The sequence below is a fragment of the Pseudorasbora parva genome, chromosome 11 (assembly GCF_024679245.1).
Source record: "Pseudorasbora parva isolate DD20220531a chromosome 11, ASM2467924v1, whole genome shotgun sequence".
NCBI lineage: Eukaryota > Metazoa > Chordata > Actinopteri > Cypriniformes > Gobionidae > Pseudorasbora > Pseudorasbora parva.
Genome location: NC_090182.1, coordinates 43,610,801 through 43,631,377, shown reverse-complemented (window position 1 = coordinate 43,631,377; position 20,577 = coordinate 43,610,801). Strand labels below are relative to the sequence as shown.

The 20,577-nt window shown below is 38.1% G+C and overlaps 1 protein-coding gene across 1 annotated transcript; it reads left to right on the top strand.

Moving 5' to 3' along the window:
• Positions 1 to 1,522: 1,522 nt before the first annotated feature.
• slc26a2 (solute carrier family 26 member 2) lies at positions 1,523 to 20,098 on the top strand. The gene is made up of 4 exons (XM_067458046.1): positions 1,523 to 1,823; positions 11,013 to 11,618; positions 11,703 to 12,442; positions 16,241 to 20,098. The coding sequence occupies exons 2-4, from the start codon at positions 11,031 to 11,033 to the stop codon at positions 17,013 to 17,015; spliced, it is 2,103 nt and encodes a 700-aa protein (XP_067314147.1). The 5' UTR covers positions 1,523 to 1,823; positions 11,013 to 11,030; the 3' UTR covers positions 17,016 to 20,098.
• Positions 20,099 to 20,577: the final 479 nt, after the last annotated feature.

Below are 20,577 nucleotides of genomic sequence, written 5' to 3'. Positions count from 1 at the left end.
CACACACACTGTGCTCTTTGTTTCTTCCAGGGGAGTGTGGCTAAATTTCCTCAAGCATATGTAGAATTTGAAGGCTGTATGGATTAAAACCTGTGGCCTCACAGCAGTGGAGTACTCTTATGTTCTTATGTTTCATGTTTCATTTACACTATAGGACGTAAATATATTTTGGTGCTCAAAAAATCTGTCAAGGAAATGTTAAAAACTTTAGTAATCACGCGTTTGTTTTCCATCTGGAAAGTGTTTCACACAAACTCAAAGGAATACAATAATGACTTCATTACTTCATAATAATAATAATGAATTCATTACAAAAAAATCTTACATCAAAATACAAAATCAATCAAAGAGATGTTTTAATAGTTGGTGTATTGTCAGCTTCATTCCAGTGATTGATTGATAGTTAATCAAATCTTTAAGATGAATCAAATCAGCTCTGAAAGTAGAACACAGGCAGCTTTGATTAACTGAGCTGAATGTTTACTAATGTTACCAATGTTACCTGGCACATAGTTTACAGTAAATCCAAAGTGCATCTGCTCTACATAATCATTAATCCTTTATGGTCCTCATATGTTACTCCTGAGTGAATTTTGAATACCTAGTCACAGCTAAATAAAATTCCAATGTTGCCTCTCTGATAAGAACAAACATGCAGCAGATCTCAATAGACGTTGAGACTTTAATATATATTTATTTATATACTTTTTACCCAGTCAAAATGAGAGATAATATTTACATCTCTTTTCTTTGATGAAGATAAGCTGATTTATATAAATTAAAAGTCAATGTCTTGTTAAAGTAAGTAATAGTGATAAAGTCTGCCCGATACTACCATTAATAAATTGATTTCTTCTGATCTCTTTCTTGAGAAAGAACTTCCTCACTATATATATATATATATATATATATATATATATATGTATATATATATATATATATATATATATATATATATATATATATATATATATATATATATATATATATATATATATATATATATATATATTTATGTACTGTTAAAACAAATGTTTTCAACATGTCCAGATTATCAACAGTAAAAAACCACATTTTACCACAACTGTCATAAGAATATTAGCCTACTTCTAAATGTGCATCAGTTATTTTGTTAGAAATTGTACAATTAATTCATTAGAAATATCATCAAAAATTTAGGATATGTAGGACCATTTTATACAATTATACCATTTTGTAACATTAATGAACCATTTACCCTATAATTCAAAGGTAAATCAAAGCAGTTGACATCATAGCCTATTAATTTCTTATTTAGACCTGGGTGACCATAAATTAAATAGGCTACGTATGAATTATACACCCTACTATTGCGAAGGTTTATTTATGACTATTAACTAGACTTATTCATATGCATGAGCCAAACCTTCAGCACAGTAAACTTCGTCACACTGGCCTATATCTGCTTGTGGCCAATCAAATCGATCAACTGGGCGAGCAAAATGAATATTCATAACTCAAGCCTTCGCCGTAGTATTCGCAACCCGGACACAGGATCTGTGTCAAAACTTTGTTGTGCTGTCGAACTCCGAAAACTGTGAATACTGAGAAAGCAGTGTTTTAATCTTCGGATCCAGCTAGGAATTAGCAGTCACGTGACAATTGGTAATAGCTTTTCGCTGTCCACGTGATATTAGGAATTTAGCATGGCTTTATATGTCACAGAGTAGATCCTGAACTAGTGTACATCTTTACATGCAGTCAGACGAAACTCATGAGTGATTAAATGTTCTCCCGGATGACCATGATTAAATGAATCGATCTCGCAGCACAGACGGTCTGAGGTAAGTTTTCAACACAATCTCTACAGTTTTTCCTTCAGCGGATATATTGTAACTTTAAGTCAGTTGTACACGTTGCAGTTTTGTTTTTCAATAGTTCCATTCATGAAGTCAGAGCATGAAACACACCACTGTTATATTACGTCGTTTCTTTCATATGGGCTTTAGTTTTCGTACTTAAATATTTCCATACGTTTTTCATAAATTGTATGCGATTATAGCCTACGAGAAGTTTAAGTTTGCTTATAGCTTGAAGTGATATTGGATAAATACCGTTATTTATCAATTTTGCGTTTGTTTACGTTTATAAAGTCATTGCATGTCGTTATAGTCAGACTTTGATTTTGAATGTTGCGATTTTTAATTTAATTCACACACACACACACACACACACACACACACACACACACACACACACACACTCAAATAAAAAGAGAGAGAATGAAAAATGTGCTTTCTGCAACGTGGCGTTTCTGTGTAAACAAAACGTTTTGATCATTCAATTAGGCTACGGCATCGGAATTTCGAGGCATCTTTGAAGACGAGATTATGTGTGTAGCCTACACGCCAGTATAACTATAGCCTACACTCGGTTTATATTTTTTTTTATAAATGTTATATATCTCCATCCGTAACCTTGGTGATGTCATTTGATTGATTTGTCTGAATTTGAGGTTTCACGTAGTAGGCTACTTTCAAGCGAACCAGTAATGGGCTGACTCTACATGTCTTTTCTTTTTTAATGCAAGACCTTGACCTGTGTGTGTATGTCCAGACTGAACGTTATCATGTTCAGTGACGCAAGTTACCGCCCCGTCTGACAACTGGACCTCAAAGTGCAAACAAAAGGGCACTTTAACTAACTTTAAACTTTAAATGTGTCGGCCCCATTGTGTCACATTTGCATGTAATTGCATCAATGATCAATGGGTGTTACAACGATTTTAAAGCAATAAAATCACACAATGTGTAGCATATTCATGACACCTTTCCTTAATTTAATTGAGAAAGTTTTATATTTTGGGGCTAATTACGCCAGGACAAATATTTTGTGCAATAAACATTTTCATTTCAATGATCAGCTGTTAAAGGAGTAGATACATTTCCTGATAATTTACTCCCCCCCCCCCCCCATTTCATCCAAGATGTTCATGTCTTCCTTTCTTTAGTCGAAAAGATATTGGGGGGGGGGGGGGGACTCTCAGTTTCAGGCCATGTCCACACTAATACGTTTTCATTTGAAAACGTATATTTTTCTCTCCGTTTTGGCCTTCCGTCCACACTGAGACAGCGTTTTAAGTCAATGAAAACGTATCGTTCTTTAAACGCTCTCCAAAGCGGATAAATTTGAAAACGCTGTCTTCGCGTCGTTGTGTGTACTGTGAAAACGGAGGCTTTTTAATACGATGACGCATTTTTAGTATGATTTTTAGCCATGTGATGCAGTCATTCTTTCCGGAAAAAAACGAGCGCCTAGAGGCGTATCATGTGGGCGGAGCTAAAGAATGACGAGCGCACAAAGCGGTGACGTCCTCAAGCGTGGAGAAACTCATGGCTATCGATCTCAGCTAATAGATATATGATCCAGAATCAGGCTGAAATAAATTGAACAGGAGAAACAGCAACAGCAGGACGTCCGTCTCTGTGGTATGTACTGTATTTAGTGGCCTGTCAACATTTGTGCGTCTTTACTCGCAGTTTATGAGGACATGATTCGGTTTATGGACTATTGTATGCGACCTTAGCAGTAGCAAGCAAAACGGTTTTGCACGTCAGACTAGTGTAACGTTATACATTGAACAACAATGGAGTAACCGTTAGCGCATTTGAATGACGAAGCACGCGATCGTGTCGTTTACTGATGTTTACTCACGCGACGATAGCCAACAGCACAGACATTTGAAGCAGTTTTACTCACCGGCTGCTTCCAAAGCAGGACCGAACCTTTATCGCTGGGAACGCTCCGTCAAAAACACACTTCTTTGGTATGATTTGGTGAAGTCCTGTGACAGCAGTGACCGTGGAGATCCACTTTGCGATGCGACTGAAGCGATGTTGTGAAGCTTCCCGTCATTTCTGCGTTCAAATCGGTTCATGTTTATGGGTGTGCATTTTCTCTCTCGCTCTAGTCACGCGCGCACCCTACCGGGAGAAGAGCCCGTACGAGGACCTTCTGCTCTATTAACGTCAAGTCGAGCCTTTTTCAAGTACTCAAAAAAAACTCTCTGAAACTTATGAGAAACCTTAAGGAGTATTTTTGACACAGAAATACTCCATCAAACGTCCAACATTAGTTTTTGAAACTTTGTCTATGTTTAGGATGGGAATCCAAGTCTTTAACAGTGTAAAAAGCTCAGTATGCATGAAACAGCATTTCACCCCCCCTTTAAGGTTTTTGAGGAAAATATTTCAGGATTTTTCTCCATATGGGCCTAGTAAGCTTCAATGGGGGCACAACAGGTTGAAATTGCAGTTCCAATGCAGCTTCAGAAAGCTATACACAATCCCAGTCAAGGAATCAGAGTGGTATCTGCGAAACAGTGTCATTTGCTAAAAAAAATTATAAAATAAAAATAACCACAAATGCTCGACTAGCACTATTTTTAAGATGTGGCATTGCAAATGGGTGGGACATTTCTGGTAAATTTAATCTGGGGGAATTCATTTTTCTGAATTTATGAGAATAAATTGGACATTTTGGGAAATGTATATAAACTGTATCATATACAAACATAATAAACATTTTGTTTGGTCATAAGCAGACATGTTATTTATATATTGCATATTGATAAAGTTTTCAATCAATCAATTAGTTTTCAATCTTCTAATGTAGTAAATATGTAAAAAAATATTTTTATTGCATCAATTGTTATACGTGTGGTGTTTATTAGTGTCATAGGATCTTTGAGAAATAATTCTAATATGATGATTTGATGCTCCCTTATCAATGTGGGAAACAGTTGTGCTGCAACATCTTTTTGGAACCTGTAATGCTTTTTTCAGGATTCTTTGAAGAAAAAAAGTTATCAAAATAGATATTTTTTCTAACAATATATATCTTTACTATCACCTTTTTAAAATCAATTTAACACATCCTTGCAGAATAAAAGTATTACTTTCTTTAAAAAAAAAAGACTGACCCCAAACTTTTGAGTGGTATAGGTCTAGTGTAGCTCCTTCTCTTGTTTCATCTCGGGAAACTTGAGAACTTTAATTTTATTTTTGATGATAAAATGTTGGCAATCAAGGCTATTAAGCCAGTGTTATATAATCCCCCTCGATCTGCTCACCAACCGATTCACTAACATGTTCTAGTTACCTCTGCTCAGCTAGTTGATATTGTATAAGGCTAAATGTTCAAGCTGCGAGTCTGATGTCATCCCAACTGGTCTTTGTAAGGAAGTGTTTGAAACTTTGAGTCTATCTGTAATGGCTATTATTAACAGTTCTCTAGCCAATGGAATTGTCCCTGTTTGGTTTAAACATTTAGTAGTTCACCCTCCGCTAAGGAACCCCCATTTTGACCCATCTGCTCTCAATATTTTTAGACCCATTGTTGAAGGTCAGCAATGACCTTTTGTAAATCCTCAATACCGGTTTGCACACAATGCTTGTCTTGTTGGATTTAAGCGCTGCTTTTGAAACAATCTTCCACAGTATCTTGTTACATCGGTTGGAAAAGGCGGTGGGTATTCAGGGTGTCACCTTGCAGTTGTTGAGCTCTTATCTCAAACACAGAATCTTCTCTGTGAGCATGGGGAAGTTGTCTTCTTAATCAGTTCCCCTTTTATGTGGTGTGCCCCAAGAGTCTATTTTAGGCCCGCTTCTCTTTTCAATTTATATGCTGCCATTGGGTGCCATTTGTAAGAAATATAGGATCTCCTACTACTGCTATGCTGACGATACACAGTTTTATCTACTGGCAAGAACTGACAGTTGTCATCCCTTGGATGTAATGTGTGACCTTGAGGAGATCAAATGTTGGATGGCAAATCATTTTTTTGCAACTAAATGAAAGCAAAAGCAAAATTTAGATTTTAGGCCCAACCAGGTCTTCATCTCCTTTTAATTTAGGTTATATCTCTGCCAGTGTTTAACCTAATGGAAGAAATCTAGGGGTTACATTTGATTTATCACTACATTTTGAGAGAAAAAAAATCAGTTGAGTGGTAAAAGGCAGTTTCTTTCATTTGAGATCAGTTGCGATATTAAATCCGTTTTTGTCTCCTAAAGATTTAGACCGTAATCCACGCCTTCATAACACACGTCTGGACTACTGTAACTGTCTGTACTGTGGCCTGCCTCAAACTTCAAGGAAATTTAAATTCTGAATTGAACTACTCCTTTAAACCCAAATTATACTTTAGTTTAACATACATGCAGACATAGCATTTTAAAGGGACGGCCCCAAAAGGAAAATTAGCTATCCCATGACTTACTCATCCTCAAGCCATCCTAAGTGTATATGACTATCTTCTTTCAGACGAACACAATCGGAGTTATATTGAAGAAGAAAAAAAAAGAAGAAAAAAAAAGAAAAAAAAATATATTTATACTTAAAACTTGGAAGAGCTATATATATATATATATATATATATATATATATATATATATATATATATTGCTCTTCCAAGTTTTAAGTGAATGGTTGTCCAAAAAGTGCATCCATCCATCATAAAAGTAATCCATATGACTCCAGGGGGTTTTAAAGCAAAGTGATGTGTTTTTGTGAGAGAAATATCCATATTTAAAACTTTGAACGCTCACCACATACCAGCTGATTGGTGGAGAGGAGACCGAGCGATCAAGCCAATCACGAGAGGGGGATGATTAGGAGACCATGATGGACAGAGGCCAATGGGCAAATTTGGCCAGGATGACGGGGTTACACCACTACTCTTTATCGAAGGACATCCTGGGATTTTTAATGACCACAGAGAGTCAGGACCTCGGTTTAACGTCTCATCCGAAGGACGGTGCTTTCTTGTCAGTACAGTGTCCCCATCACTATACTGGGGCGTTAGGACCCACACAGACCACAGGGTGAGCGCCCCCTGCTGGACTCACTAACACCTCTACCAGCAGCTACCTGGTTTTCCCAGTTGGTCTCCCATCCAGGTACTGACCAGGCTCAGCCCTGCTTAGCTTCAGTAGGAAACCAGTCTTGGGGTACAGGGTGAGGCCATCCTTAAAAATATTCTTGTTTGCCGTAACCCGACCGACCCTGTCAATTTAGGGCCGACTCAATTTTTTATTTTTTTTTCCTTTTAGTCCGACCGACTTGCCGGTTGTAAATTGGCTTTAAGACCGACCAATTTCTTTTTTTACTTTTCAAACAACTAATACAACAGTAATAAAATAATATGAATTATATTTTAGTAAGTATTATAAATGTATAAATTGCCTGGGCCATACAAACGAAGGCTACGTTCTTTCGTTTATAGAAAAACCCGTGACGTCATCTATGTTTACACTATGGTTAACGGATGTCACACTATGGCCTGCACGTGCGTTCGTTTCGGCTCGGCTCATACTCTCATTCACTGTAACGTTAGACTGTTAAAGCCCTGTCGGAGATTTCGCCGCATTGTGTGACAGGAGTCAGGACCATGGACACGTTACACACACCAGGCAAGTGCACTGCAGAGGGGAGGGCTTAGTTTGAGCCCCTGCCCTTTTTGAAAATGAATCAAAAGTGCCCCTCTCAACATTTATCATCTCTATATGGTGGCGAATAAAACAGATTTTGAATTATAATTAATATAACAACGTGTACAAAACAGTAACAAATGGCGGAAAAGCCGTTTATCTTGTCTCTGTCAGTCTGAAATGTCGTTGTCATAACGCGTTGCTATGGGTAGCGTGTGTTCTGCTCGACCCCAGCGCGTGGTGGGAGCGGCGGCACTGGTTGTAACTTGAAAAATAATGCTTGATGTATGGTTCTGTCGATGGATACACGTGCACTACAACAGCGATAATAAAAGAAAACATGGGCAAAACGGTCTATATTTGTAAACTGTGTTCAATGCATGCGAGTGCTGCCGTATGACCAGTCATTTTCGCCATCATCACTCCGTATATTCGCCAGAAGACGCGAATGAGAACCCTCTGCAGTGAGAGGAGATCTGTCTCTGTGTGCAGCGCGCGCACGTCTCACAGCGCGCAAATATTGAGTTCTTTCAAGTCTTGCGTTTGAACGACAAACTCACACAAAAAGTATGTCAACATGTCGATCATGATGAGTATCCATCAGACAGTCTATATCCCTTAAGAGAACTTTATACAGTTGAGAAAGACGATGCATATCTCTGTATTAGGTCTTAAAGGGGCAGTAGCCTTTACTGCTGTCTGTCAAACAAAAGATAAGGACTCACTGCTCTTGATTGAATAGCTGGTTATGGCTACTTAATTAATTGAATTCATAAAAACAACTTTTTGCTTTTTAATATTCAAATGCACTAGTCTATATCACCAGATGCGTTGGTCTGGCAAGAAGTGCAAGCCACTTCAGAGACACAGATAGTTGCGTGTTCTGAGTTAACACAATCGAGCGTAAAAATAAGAAACATATCACGGGAAAATACTAAAACGGGAAGACAGCGGGAAAAGAGCTAAAATACGTGAGAAACCCGGAAAAAAAGGGAGGGTTGACAGCTTTGAGTCAATGACAGCTAGCTGGTGGTTGGACACTTTTCTTAAAGAATGCACCTGAAATTTATGCAATAAACATGTTTTTGACAAATATTTCAATTTGTTTGTGGTCTATATAGCCTGCAATTAGCCTACACGCCCGAAGGCACGGCTTGAAGACCCAGTCAGTGATGTCACGATATGCCAATTTGTTTAAATTCATACCTACGTAATCACCATCACCAAAAATTTACATTTTTTTTGTATTAAAATTTGAAAAAAAAAAAATATAGACCTACCTACCGACCCTTTTTAAAAAAATTTTTACTGTTACTGCAAACCAAAATATTTTTAAGGATGGCCTGATATGGCTGCAGATGGCCTATGCAAGTCGACTTGCGCAAAAAGAGTAACCCCTGACGCCCCGAGTCCACCCCCAAAGCTTCATAGTCTCATACCTCATCCTGGGTTGACATTTCACTCTGTAACTTTAAAGGGATAGTTCACCCAAAACTGTTATTCTATCATTAATTGCGTAGGAAACTGACACAGGCCAGATCGAAATTGTTGAATAAAGTTGTTATTTTTGTTTGTTTTTGCACACAAATTATTCTCATCACTTCATAAAACTAAGGTTGAAACACCGGAGTCACATGGACTATTGTAACTATCATTACTACCTTTCTGGGCCTTGAAGATGTTAAGTGCTGTCTAGAAGTGTCAGAGAGCTCTCAGATTTCATCCAAGATATCTTCATTTGTGCTCCGAAGATGATGAACAAAAGGTCTGGCGGGTTTGGAACGATATGAGGGCTTGTAATTATTGACAGAATTTTAATTTTTGGGTGAACTATCCCTTTAAGTTGTGTATTATTTATTTTCGGCTATCACAGTTTCAGGAAAGAAAGAAAAACTGACTTAAAGATGTTTGTCTGGAAAGACTCTTGGCCACCTTGGGCTATCCTCTCAATGGGAATCTCTGTGGGATGGTTATTCCAACCGCTGGGGAAGGTTGATTATATTTCTGCAGGGAGGCATCATCATTTCCCAAGCATGGTTGTAGTCGCTCTTTAGGACATCATCAGGCCTTTTTATCTGCTCCTCTGCTCTAAGAACTTCAGCATCTCCACAGCAATTACTGCTCTTGACTTAAAGCACTTAATGATCAGGCTGATTTGTAATTGGAAATACTGTGACACTTCTGCTTAGTGTCATGAAGATTATCTTGTTTCCTTATTATATATATTTTTTTGAGGGGGGGGGGGGGTGTGATACAATAATTGTAAATAACACTGTAACAAGATATAATGTAAATTGTATAATATAATATAACTTTTTTTATTTTAAATATGTTTTTTAAATTTTTTAACATTAGTTAACCAACGTTGAAAAATACACTTACAGCATGTATTAACCTTGGTTAATGTTATTCTCAACATGTACTAATATATTTTGTAAGATCAAAAGCTGTATGGTCCGTTAGTTAATGTACTATAAACTTCAACACTAACTAACTAACTAACTAACTAACTAACTAACTAACTAACTAACTAACTAACTAACTAACTAACTAACGTTAATAAATGCTGTAAGAATATATTGCTTATTGTTAGTTTATTTTAACTACTGTAGTTAACTAATGATAACAAATGAAACCTTATTGTTCAGTATTACCAAGGTACCGGTACTTTAATAAAACACAACAACAAAGATAGATCTTCTTTACAGTTTTGGGAATGTGTATTTCTGTGATGGCAAAGCTGATTTTTCAAAATCTTTTCAAAAGTCTTATATGCTAATTTACTGCACAATAAACATTTGATCAATAAATATGCACAATAAACATTATTATCAGTGATGTGTATGACCTTTTTTCACATGTATGTATTGGAAGATAAATGAAGAATTCAAGCTGCAGTCCATAGGAAATGTATTTGGTGCTAAGCATCTAAGACACATATAAGAAGTGTGATAGAGAGCATGCAGAGATAAATGTCTTCAGTGTACACATGCAATATTTGAAATCAGTCTATCTGAGTAGTTAATGTACTGTACTCTGCAGTACATAAGTGGCATAACCTAGTGCATACACTAAGTAGTAGTTAACAATTCACCCAAAGTGCATTTTTTACTGCTCTATATAATCATTAATCCTTTATGGTCCTCATATGGTACTACTGTGTGAATTTTGACGTAACGTGATCCAAATCACAGGCAAATAAAATTTGAATTCCAATGTTGCTTCACTGATAAGAACAAACATGCAGCAGATCTCAATAGACTTTGAATCCTTTAGTTGGCAAAGTAGCGAGACTCTGCCAGATGCTGCGGTCATAATGAGTGAAAATATTTGCCATCTGTTTTCTCTGATGAAGAAGTCTATTGGTACTGACAGTTATTCATGAATTAATTATAATCTCTTTCTTAGGCAGTGAGTAGTTTATTATCATCTTGGGAATCCCTTTATGTCTTACATATGTTTATATATGCAATACAAACCTGTTTCTGTATTCTTTTCAAGTCAAATTAATCTATGTGGTTTTTTGTTGTTGTCCTGTTTCAGCAAGAGTTTCTGGACATTATGCCAGCTGAAGAGGTCTGTGATAGTCTTTCAGCAGAGGATGATGTTAGGACCAGGCCGGATGTTCCTTTCCTTTTAGAAGAGCATGTAAAAGAAAAGGTGCCATGGAAGGATGTGTTGAGAAGGAAGGTGGGAAAAAAGTGTTCCTGCAGTTCTGCGCGAGCCAAAGCTCTGCTCATAGACTCCGTCCCGATTGTAAAATGGCTTCCGCGATATCACTTCAAAGACTGGATCATTGGGGATGCCATGTCTGGCCTTATCGTCGGCATCCTGTTGGTACCCCAGTCCATCGCTTATTCTTTACTGGCAGAACAAGACCCTATTTATGGGCTTTATACTTCCTTCTTTGCCAGCATTATCTACGCCCTGCTGGGAACCTCTAGGCACATATCGGTTGGGATGTTTGGGGTATTGTGTCTTCTGGTGGGACAGGTTGTGGACAGGGAACTTACTCTGGCGGGATACCAATCGGACACCAATCAGACCATCATAGGAATTGTGGACAACAGCACTGGTCCAGTTTGTGACCGAAGCTGCTATGCAATCATGGTGGGAGCAACACTAACTTTCACAGCAGGGGTCTACCAGGTTAGTTCATCTATCAAGGTTAGTCTTCTATGAAGTTTTTAAAATCTCTAAATGCATTAATGTCTTGCTCTGCTTGGGTTGCAGGTGTTAATGGGTCTCTTACAGGTTGGCTTTGTCTCAGTCTTCCTCTCCGACTCTCTGTTGAGCGGTTTCGCGACTGGCGCCTCTCTCACCATCCTCACATCCCAGATAAAGTACTTTCTGGGGCTTCACCTACCTCGTGTCCAAGGCTGGGGTTCGCTCATAAAAACCTGGATCTGTCTGCTGAAGAATCTGGATCATACCAACATATGTGACCTCATAACAAGCGTGCTCTGCTTGCTTGTACTTGTACCCACGAAAGAGCTCAACAACCGCTTCAAGGCTAAGCTCAAGGCCCCTATTCCCTTTGAGCTCTTTGTGGTCATTGCTGCTACTCTAGCTTCCCACTTCGGAAAATTTAAGGAAACTTATGGTTCGGATGTAGCCGGCAACATTCCCACGGGCTTTATGCCACCACAGCTTCCGAACTGGTCTCTCATACCCAATATCGCTGTTGATGCATTCTCGATTGCCATCGTTGGTTTCGCCATTACTGTGTCTCTGTCAGAGATGTTTGCCAAGAAGCATGGTTATATGGTGGACCCTAACCAAGAGATGTATGCCATTGGGTTCTGTAATATCATTCCTTCCTTCTTCCGTTGTTTCACGACCAGCGCCGCCTTGACCAAAACTCTAGTGAAGGAGTCCACGGGTTGCCAGACCCAGGTCTCGGGGTTGGTGACCGCTCTAGTGCTGCTGCTCGTCCTGCTTGTTATCGCACCTCTCTTCTACTCGTTGCAGAAGTACGTATAAATTATGTTGCTTTCTTTTGCATGAACTTGGTAATACATTTTCAATGTGGGTCAGAATCTATTTATTTATTTAAAAAAAACAAAAACAACAAAAAGCAGTGAATTGAAATGAAGGTTTGGCAGGTTGAATTTTATATTTAATATATATTTTTTCAATTGTAGTGTTTTAAAAAGACATCAGAAATAATAAAGTAAGTGCAATGTAGGGCTGTCAATGAATATTCTAAATTCAAATAGATATCCGAATGGTTTTAAAAAAACTAATTTCGAAGGTGAAAATTAATTTTCAAATATAAAATGGACAAAAACGCCTGCGGAGTAGAGGGTTCGGGGACGGGTCACAGGAGTCGCTGCTGAAAGTTGACGCGTCTTGCGGAGAAGATTGCAGAAAGTGCAGCGCTCAACTCGACCGCAGCAGAGAAAGAGATTTTAACTCCAAAATCTAAAAAGCCATGTCTGGAAGTACTTTGGATTTTTGTCGGTAGGAGGTCGAATTGTTGAGATAAAGTTGTATGCCAGCTATGTAAGATAGAGTCAGCATACCATGCCTCATTGTATTTAACATAAAACAGAAACACTTTAAAATTGAGAGTGACGGGGCAAAATGCAAGTATTGCAATGCAGTGCTTACCGTATTTTTCAGGCTATAAGTCGCTCCGGAGTATAAGTCGCATCAGTCAAAAAATGCATCATGAAGAGGAAAATAACATATAGGCCTATAAGTCGCACTGGACTATAAATAATTAGCATTAGGGCAGAAGCAGAGCGGGGGCCGCGTGCGCAGGCGCGCATCCGCTCGTGCCCTTGCTGTGCATAACGGAGCAGAAGAAAGAAAGTTTGAAGTGAGAAACTTGTGAGGGACTAGCAAAAAGCAGAGGTTACTTTAACTGTAATGAAGAAAGAAAAAAAAGCTAATTGCGGACTGAAAGCAAAATGGCCAGAGCTGAAGGAACGAGTCCACAGATGCTTGAACTCTGCCGGGAGAGGCTCAGACGCGCGAGTCAAACACTGTGTGAATCGTTCTCGGCTGCATATTTTACTACATGCAGTTTGTAATTGCAGAATTGGATTTTCTTTATGGGGGCATTTTGTTTGTGTTCAGTCTTTCTAAGTTGTTGTCTTTAAGTTAATATTTCAGTTAAGAGTGTAACAGACTTTATTTGATCTCGCATAATGTATTCATTTGGTATGCACTGGCGCTCGTTATGTATGTGTGCAATGTTTTTTAGATAGGTTGATAGGTTGGAGCATGCGCACTTGTTTGGTACTGGAGTGTCGCGGGTTTTGGGGTTTTTCAGGTTGGTGATTTACATGTGTGACGGAGAATAAAGGAAGGAATGTTCAGACGGCTGTCGTTTATTGTTTTTCTTATGACTAAATATTTTAGGCGAACACTGCACGAACGCTCGGTCACAAGAGCTTTTTTTTCTGTTTTCATTTATTTTCTTTTTCAAGGGTAGGCTACAGGAGCAGCATAGAGCCCTCTCTCGCGGCTTTATGTTTATTCTTGTATGAATTAAATTTGATATATAAGTCGCACCTCACTATAAGTCGCAGGACCAGCCAAACTATGAAAAAAGTGCGACTTACATTTTAACAGCCAACACCCGGGCATCATTAGAGAGGCGTTGCACTTTCATTGCTCGTGAACTGGAGCGCATCTCATCCTAATTTAACAAAACTCAGCGTACGCCTCACAGACATGAAATATATCTTAAGAAAGCTTGAAATGTCTTTTAACAATTTAAAACGAAAAGAAATGGGCTACTCTCTGATTATGTAATCCATGATGTGCATTTCTCTCTATAGGCGCGTTCACTACGGAGATGGCGGTCGTCAACTTAATAAACTAAAAATAATAACCCTGATGCACACTATGGTTTACCGAGTATTAACAGCTAAGGGCCTCGGTTAACGGTTAATGAAAAACTTGAAAACGTGCAGCCCTGCTTCCCATACTAATTTTCCTCAGAAAAGATACACAATACCAGCTGTGCTTTTTTGCTCTCATCTCTCCAAAAGTGAGTTGACACACAAACCTGCTTTTGCTTCATTTGCTCCTGATGAATATTATTGGTGTTACAGGGCTTGAATTTCACAATGGGATTGTGTGCATTGCTCATAATTTTACTCATTTTTTGCTTAAACAGTCTAATCGACACAAAATAATGTTGAAATGCTGGTCTTGGTGAGTATTCACTCACAGCCAGTTATGTTTTAAGCGAACATAAACAGTTAAGAAATAACTTCTGTGTAACAGTATAATGGAGCCGTGCTTTAGGTCTAAAGTGACAGCGGCCTAATAAACCTGCTGCTAAATGCTGCTTGCCAATTATGAGATATTATCAATGTCAGAATGGTGTCCAGTGAAAAAGATAAGTGTCTAGTCATTTTAGAAAACCACTAGCCACAGTGGCTGGTGAGCAAAGAAGTTAATGTCAAGCCCTGCACTTATGATGGACATGCATTTACTTTCTGATTTGGAAATTCAACCCTCCTAATAATATAATTATAAATTCTAGTATTATGGTCTCTAGCCAAATTAAACAATAGTGAAGCAGTTAATACACTAAAACAAAGTCATGTAATATGACCAAAATATTAAATAGGAAATTATATCCTAGAGGACACCCTTGCAGACATCATGGCTGTTTGTCAAGGTCAACAAATTTCTTCAAATATTGGATAATTGTACCATTTTATGGCAAGGCAAAGTTATTTTATGTTGTAAAATGTAGTGCAACTTCCAAAAAAAGTAATGATTTGTCAAAACATATACATTTAAACTTGAACTTTTTTCATTTCTTTAAATTTTTATTTCTTTATTATTTTGACTTGGGCCCAATTCTATTTTATACATCTTCACCCACCCCTATGCCTACCCCTTCCCCTTGCCCCTTGAAACGGAGTGGTAAGGCGTAGGGCTGAATATATTCCCCTAAGAAATGGGACACCACTACACCATTACACATCATCAAACGTCATTATACGTCATTATGTCTTTTATTAGTGTTTTGTACCTGTTCCAGTATGAACAGCAGTGAAGTGCGTAGGTTACATCTAACAGAAATCAGGGCGAGAACGTTTAACAAATGACTCTCCTAATGTTGTTTTGTGCTGTATTTGGACTTAAGAAAACGGTAGTCATTTTCAGTTCAAAAACGTATGAGCTATCGATGATACAGAACAATACAGAATATAAAAGACTAGTGAAGCTGCTTTTCCATCGGGCCAAACTGTTCCTCTTGTTTGTTAACCGTTCCATTCCGAGCCGATACGAACCTGCCTGTACGGATATGGTTTGTTTTCTAATGTTGTGCTGTGATAATGTGTTTACATGCATACATACATGATTTAAATATCGACTGTGTTATAAAGGATGACCAGATTTTTTTTTCTCACTCAAATTTGTGTCTATGGAGAAACTGTCATCCAGGCAACAAATAAGTGATCGATAGAGAATGGCAACATCACTCTGTGCATTTATCATACCCCTTCGTTTGTAGGGTGGTTCCGAAAAATCTTCGGTTGAAGGTTTATCTGCCCCTTCCCCTTACCCCTACCACTTCAGCCAAAAGAGAATCGAGACACCCCTACCCTTTCATGTGAACGTGCATAATGAAGTAGTAGGGAAAAGAGAAGGTTTAAGGGGTATAAATAAGATTGGGCCTTAATCTTGGACACATTGAGACTATAATATTTGAGGTTTACACCCGGTCCCGTTTTCATATTGAAATTGTGTGTATTTCCACTATACTTCTCCTAATTGCATCCTCTTTAACTCTGCAGATGTGTTCTGGCCGTCATCATAGTCGTCAACCTCCGCGGAGCACTGCAAAAGTTTGGGGACATTCCCCAAATGTGGCGTGTCAATCGTGTGGACGCGATCATCTGGCTGGTCACCATGTCTACTTCAGCACTAGTGAACACTGAGCTCGGTCTGCTTGTTGGAGTTCTGGTCTCTGCGTTCTGTGTGCTAGGCCGAACCCAGACTGCCAAAGTCCTTCAGCTGGGCCAAGCAGGGGATCGCAAGCTCTTTGAGGACATTGGGTCTTACAAGGGCCTTCAGACCCAACCAGGAATGGCTGTTTTCCGATACGAGGCTCCCATCTACTATGCCAACCAGACTCTATTTAAAAAGTCGCTGTACCGCAGTGTGGGCCTGGATCCGCTTAAAGAGAAGGCCAGGCGTAGGAAATTAGAGAAGCAGAGGAATCAGAAACAAGGTGGAGAAGACCAGAAGCAAGAGATTGAGGTGTCCACCAATGTGTATCTGCTACAGCACACCAGTTTACACACATTGGTCGTAGATTGCAGTCCAGTGCTGTTTCTGGACACTGCTGGAGTTAACGCTTTGAAAGAGGTATGGAAAGACTACAAGGAGCTGGGAGTCAATTTACTTTTGGCACAATGCAACACTTCTGTAGTTGATTCTTTGCGAAGGGGAGGCTACTATGACCCAAAGACAGGGGCCAAAGAAATAAAGTTTCACACTGTTGGTGATGCAATCGCTTATGCCCAAAGCCTGAAGTCACAGAATGGTGACTGTGAAACGGTTGTGTAATCATTTGTAATGTATTCATGGTCTCACTTTATATTAGGTTGCCTTAAAAGGTTAGTTCAGCGATTAGCATATGGCTTTGTATCCGTAGAAACCCTGGAGTATATTCGAATGATCGTGCTTCCCCCCCCCGTGCTTCGGCTCATTCATCACGGTGAATGTAATCTGACTCCTGCTGCGTTTGTGCCGTGACACTCGCTCGGCGGCTAAATCACATTATATTGAACAGACACGTTCAGTTTTTAATTGTAGTGTCTGTTCTCTAACTGAACTGATTTTATGAAAAGGAAAGCGGTGGGAAAGTGATCCAGTAGCGGTGGCTTTGGTAGTGGCCTCGTAGGGCAGGGAAACAGTGCATTCTGGGAATTGTTGTCTTTCATCCCCGTGAGACACAAATACATTTTCTCTCTTTTCTCAGTCTAGAAGGCACCAAATTCAAAAATAATTTCTCATTTCTTCTACAGTAATGACCCAGTTTAAATACAAAGCTTAATGCTAAATCACTGAACCTTTAACTACTATATACTTAAATCAGAAAATAAGTACAATATTGTATTGCAAAACACTTTTGCTGATATTGAGGTGGGATAGGGGTAAAGTTAACGCCAGGTGTGCTGTTAGGGGTCAGTTTAAGGGTAGGGTTAGGTGTAAGGGAAGTGTCAACAGTGTAACTATAGATGTAACTACAGAAATGATTTACTGATGTAATTACATGCAGGTCATTTTAAAAATGTAAGTACATTGTAAAAACATGTACATACACAATCAATGCATTGTATAAATTATTAATTTAAATGTTAGTACATATTAGTTAAGGCCACCTATATAAAGTGGGTCATATCGATTTTCCTTTAAATGTGACATTAGATTAAACAAACATGGTGCACGACAGGCAAGAGAAAAAAGGCTAGAATTGTGTTTTTTAGATAAAATTCACAGGAAAAAAAGGTTTGGATAAGTTTGGGTATCGCTTCTTTCAACATGGCAATCTGTGGAGCATGTGACTCCCCCCGCACGACAGGATTTCTGAGATCAGCGTGGACCCAGCGTTCTTCCAAGCAGCTTAATTCGCTCTTAACACACGTCACACCACAGTCAAATCTGATACGACTGTGACTTTGCCTAGGATTGTCGGAAGGGGAGAACTGGGCCCCAAATCAGTCGATTATCTTGTAGTGTGTTGGTGCCTTTACATATAAAACACTATATAATGCTAAAACAGACAAATATTAATAGAGATTTCACGATTTACTGCGTTCACAGTCAGAAATATGTTAGTGTGTGTGCTGTCTTGGTCACACTGTGGCACTCCACACACTAAAGGAACAACACTGTTAAATCTATTACTTTTTTTTTATCGTCATGTTTATGGTCTTTTACATTTTGAAAATCTGATAAGAATCTTTTAGTGCAAGGTTGCCATAAAGGATCTCAGAATTATATAGTTGAATTGAACTAAGTTATAGTTCACCGAAAAAGGACAATTCTGTCATAACGTACTCAGCCACATGTTATTTATTATTCATATCTTATCTTCTTTTATATTCCATAGAAGATATTATTTTGAACAGTGTTTTAGTGAGTCAAAAGGGTCCAAAACGACATGCTTCCTTTTTCAATTATTTTTGTCAAAATATCAAGTCATAGGCTGTCTCCAAAATTGCACGCTCTCGTGAGTAGGTACTTATTTTGAATAAGTAATTACTTAACAAATGTAAAAATAATTTAAAAAGTTGTTCTATATAGTACAAGTCATGTTATGAATGTTATTCAGTACCATTGTTCGCCATGCTGTCATTATCACATGACTAACCAGTGTCAGTTGTGTCGCTTCACTGCCAATCACAAATCCTTTCCCGTGGCTTCATGGGATAGTAGGGAAGTGTGCGATTTTGGACACAGTCATACATTTTATGAGTAAATGTTGACTTTTTTGGCAAACTATCTCTTTAAGGTTCTGAAACTGGATAGACAATCAAAAGATGTGCTGTATTGTTCAAGACCTTAACTGTAAGTCATTTTGTATCTCACGACATTTGTCTTAAAATTATGTATGATGACATTTACACATTTAGCTTAATTTAAATAGCTAAAATGAAGGGCTCGACATGTCTTCGTGAATAGAAATGGTTTATTCTAGACAATCTCTAGCTTGTATATTTACTCCTTATCTTATTCCACTCTAATTCTGTTGCTGATTCAGTCAGAATTATGAGATCTATATATATATCTAATTTGTGACATTTACCCAGCTTTATGGGTACTTGTGCAGGTTTAAATAACCATAAAGCTTGGATATATACTGAGCGATTGTTGTCTGAGTGAATTGAAGCTGAACTCTTCACCCAGTCGCCAGATGTTTACCTCAATTGCAGAAGCCGATGTGCCTTGTCACTGTGACTGTGCAGCCTCAGAGTAGCATTCGTCCTTTCTTTAAAGGCTTCGCTGAAGGGCTGAATGATTTTGCTTTGACAGCTTTTATTCTGTGTAGAAAGGGAAAGGGCTTAGGTAGGGCATTTTAATGGCATCATGTCTGACCTGTTGAACAGGTCTAAAGGAGCTGGAGACACAGCCGGGTGATCCGTGTGCCTAACCTCAGGGAACTGACACAGTCTGTCCTCCTATTGGCTGAAATTGAACAGGGTATGAATACAGACCATCCGTCTGAAATGCTGGAGATTTTGCAATGTATCATTGATAGACAGACATACTATTACATTTTCTATTTAAACCTTTTAGTTTAAACTGGGAACTATTTAAGCTCACGCAGTGTCTATGGGTGATACTTTATTTATTAAAACATTTTAATGGTTGTAAGTTAATGCTTTTAGATTCTTTTAGTTTCTGTGAATCTTAATTTCTTATTATAATTACTGCATCAGTTCTGAAGTTTTACTTAATTGTTACAGATGTTTTATGTTCTTAAAATATCTATGTATACAAATCCAGGTATGCCCATATCTATGCAACTATACGACTACATATTGTATGTTTTGTGATCATGGATACATGGATAAAGGGGAACATGTGTCCTACATTTTGTCTTCTACAAATATAATCTGTCTTATAATAAACTGAATGTTTACAGAAAACTAAATTGTCTTTGTATTTTGTACTAAATTGGCTTTACTTTTATATTGCATCAGATGCGTCCTCTGCCAATCTGCTAAATTTTATTAATGGCTTTTAGTTTTATCCTGTATTCGTTTTTTAAATGAGAATAATGAATGAGAGGAAAAATCACTAACTGCATAGAAGAGGTGCTTTAACTCAAAGCTACCACCAGTGTGCAGCATTGTTCTGCCACAGATCATGTGCTATTATGCATGTTGTCTTTAAAGGGATAGTACAACTAAAAATTAATATTGTGTTATTTTCTCACCCTCATTCTGTTCCAAACCTTTATGATTTTTTATCTTTTGTGGATGACGATTTTGAGGAATTTCTGAAATATACAGGTCCTAAAAAAATTGGCATATTGTGATAAAGTTCATTATTTTCCATAACGTAATGATAAAAATTAAACTTTCATATATTTTAGATTCATTGCACACCAACTGAAATA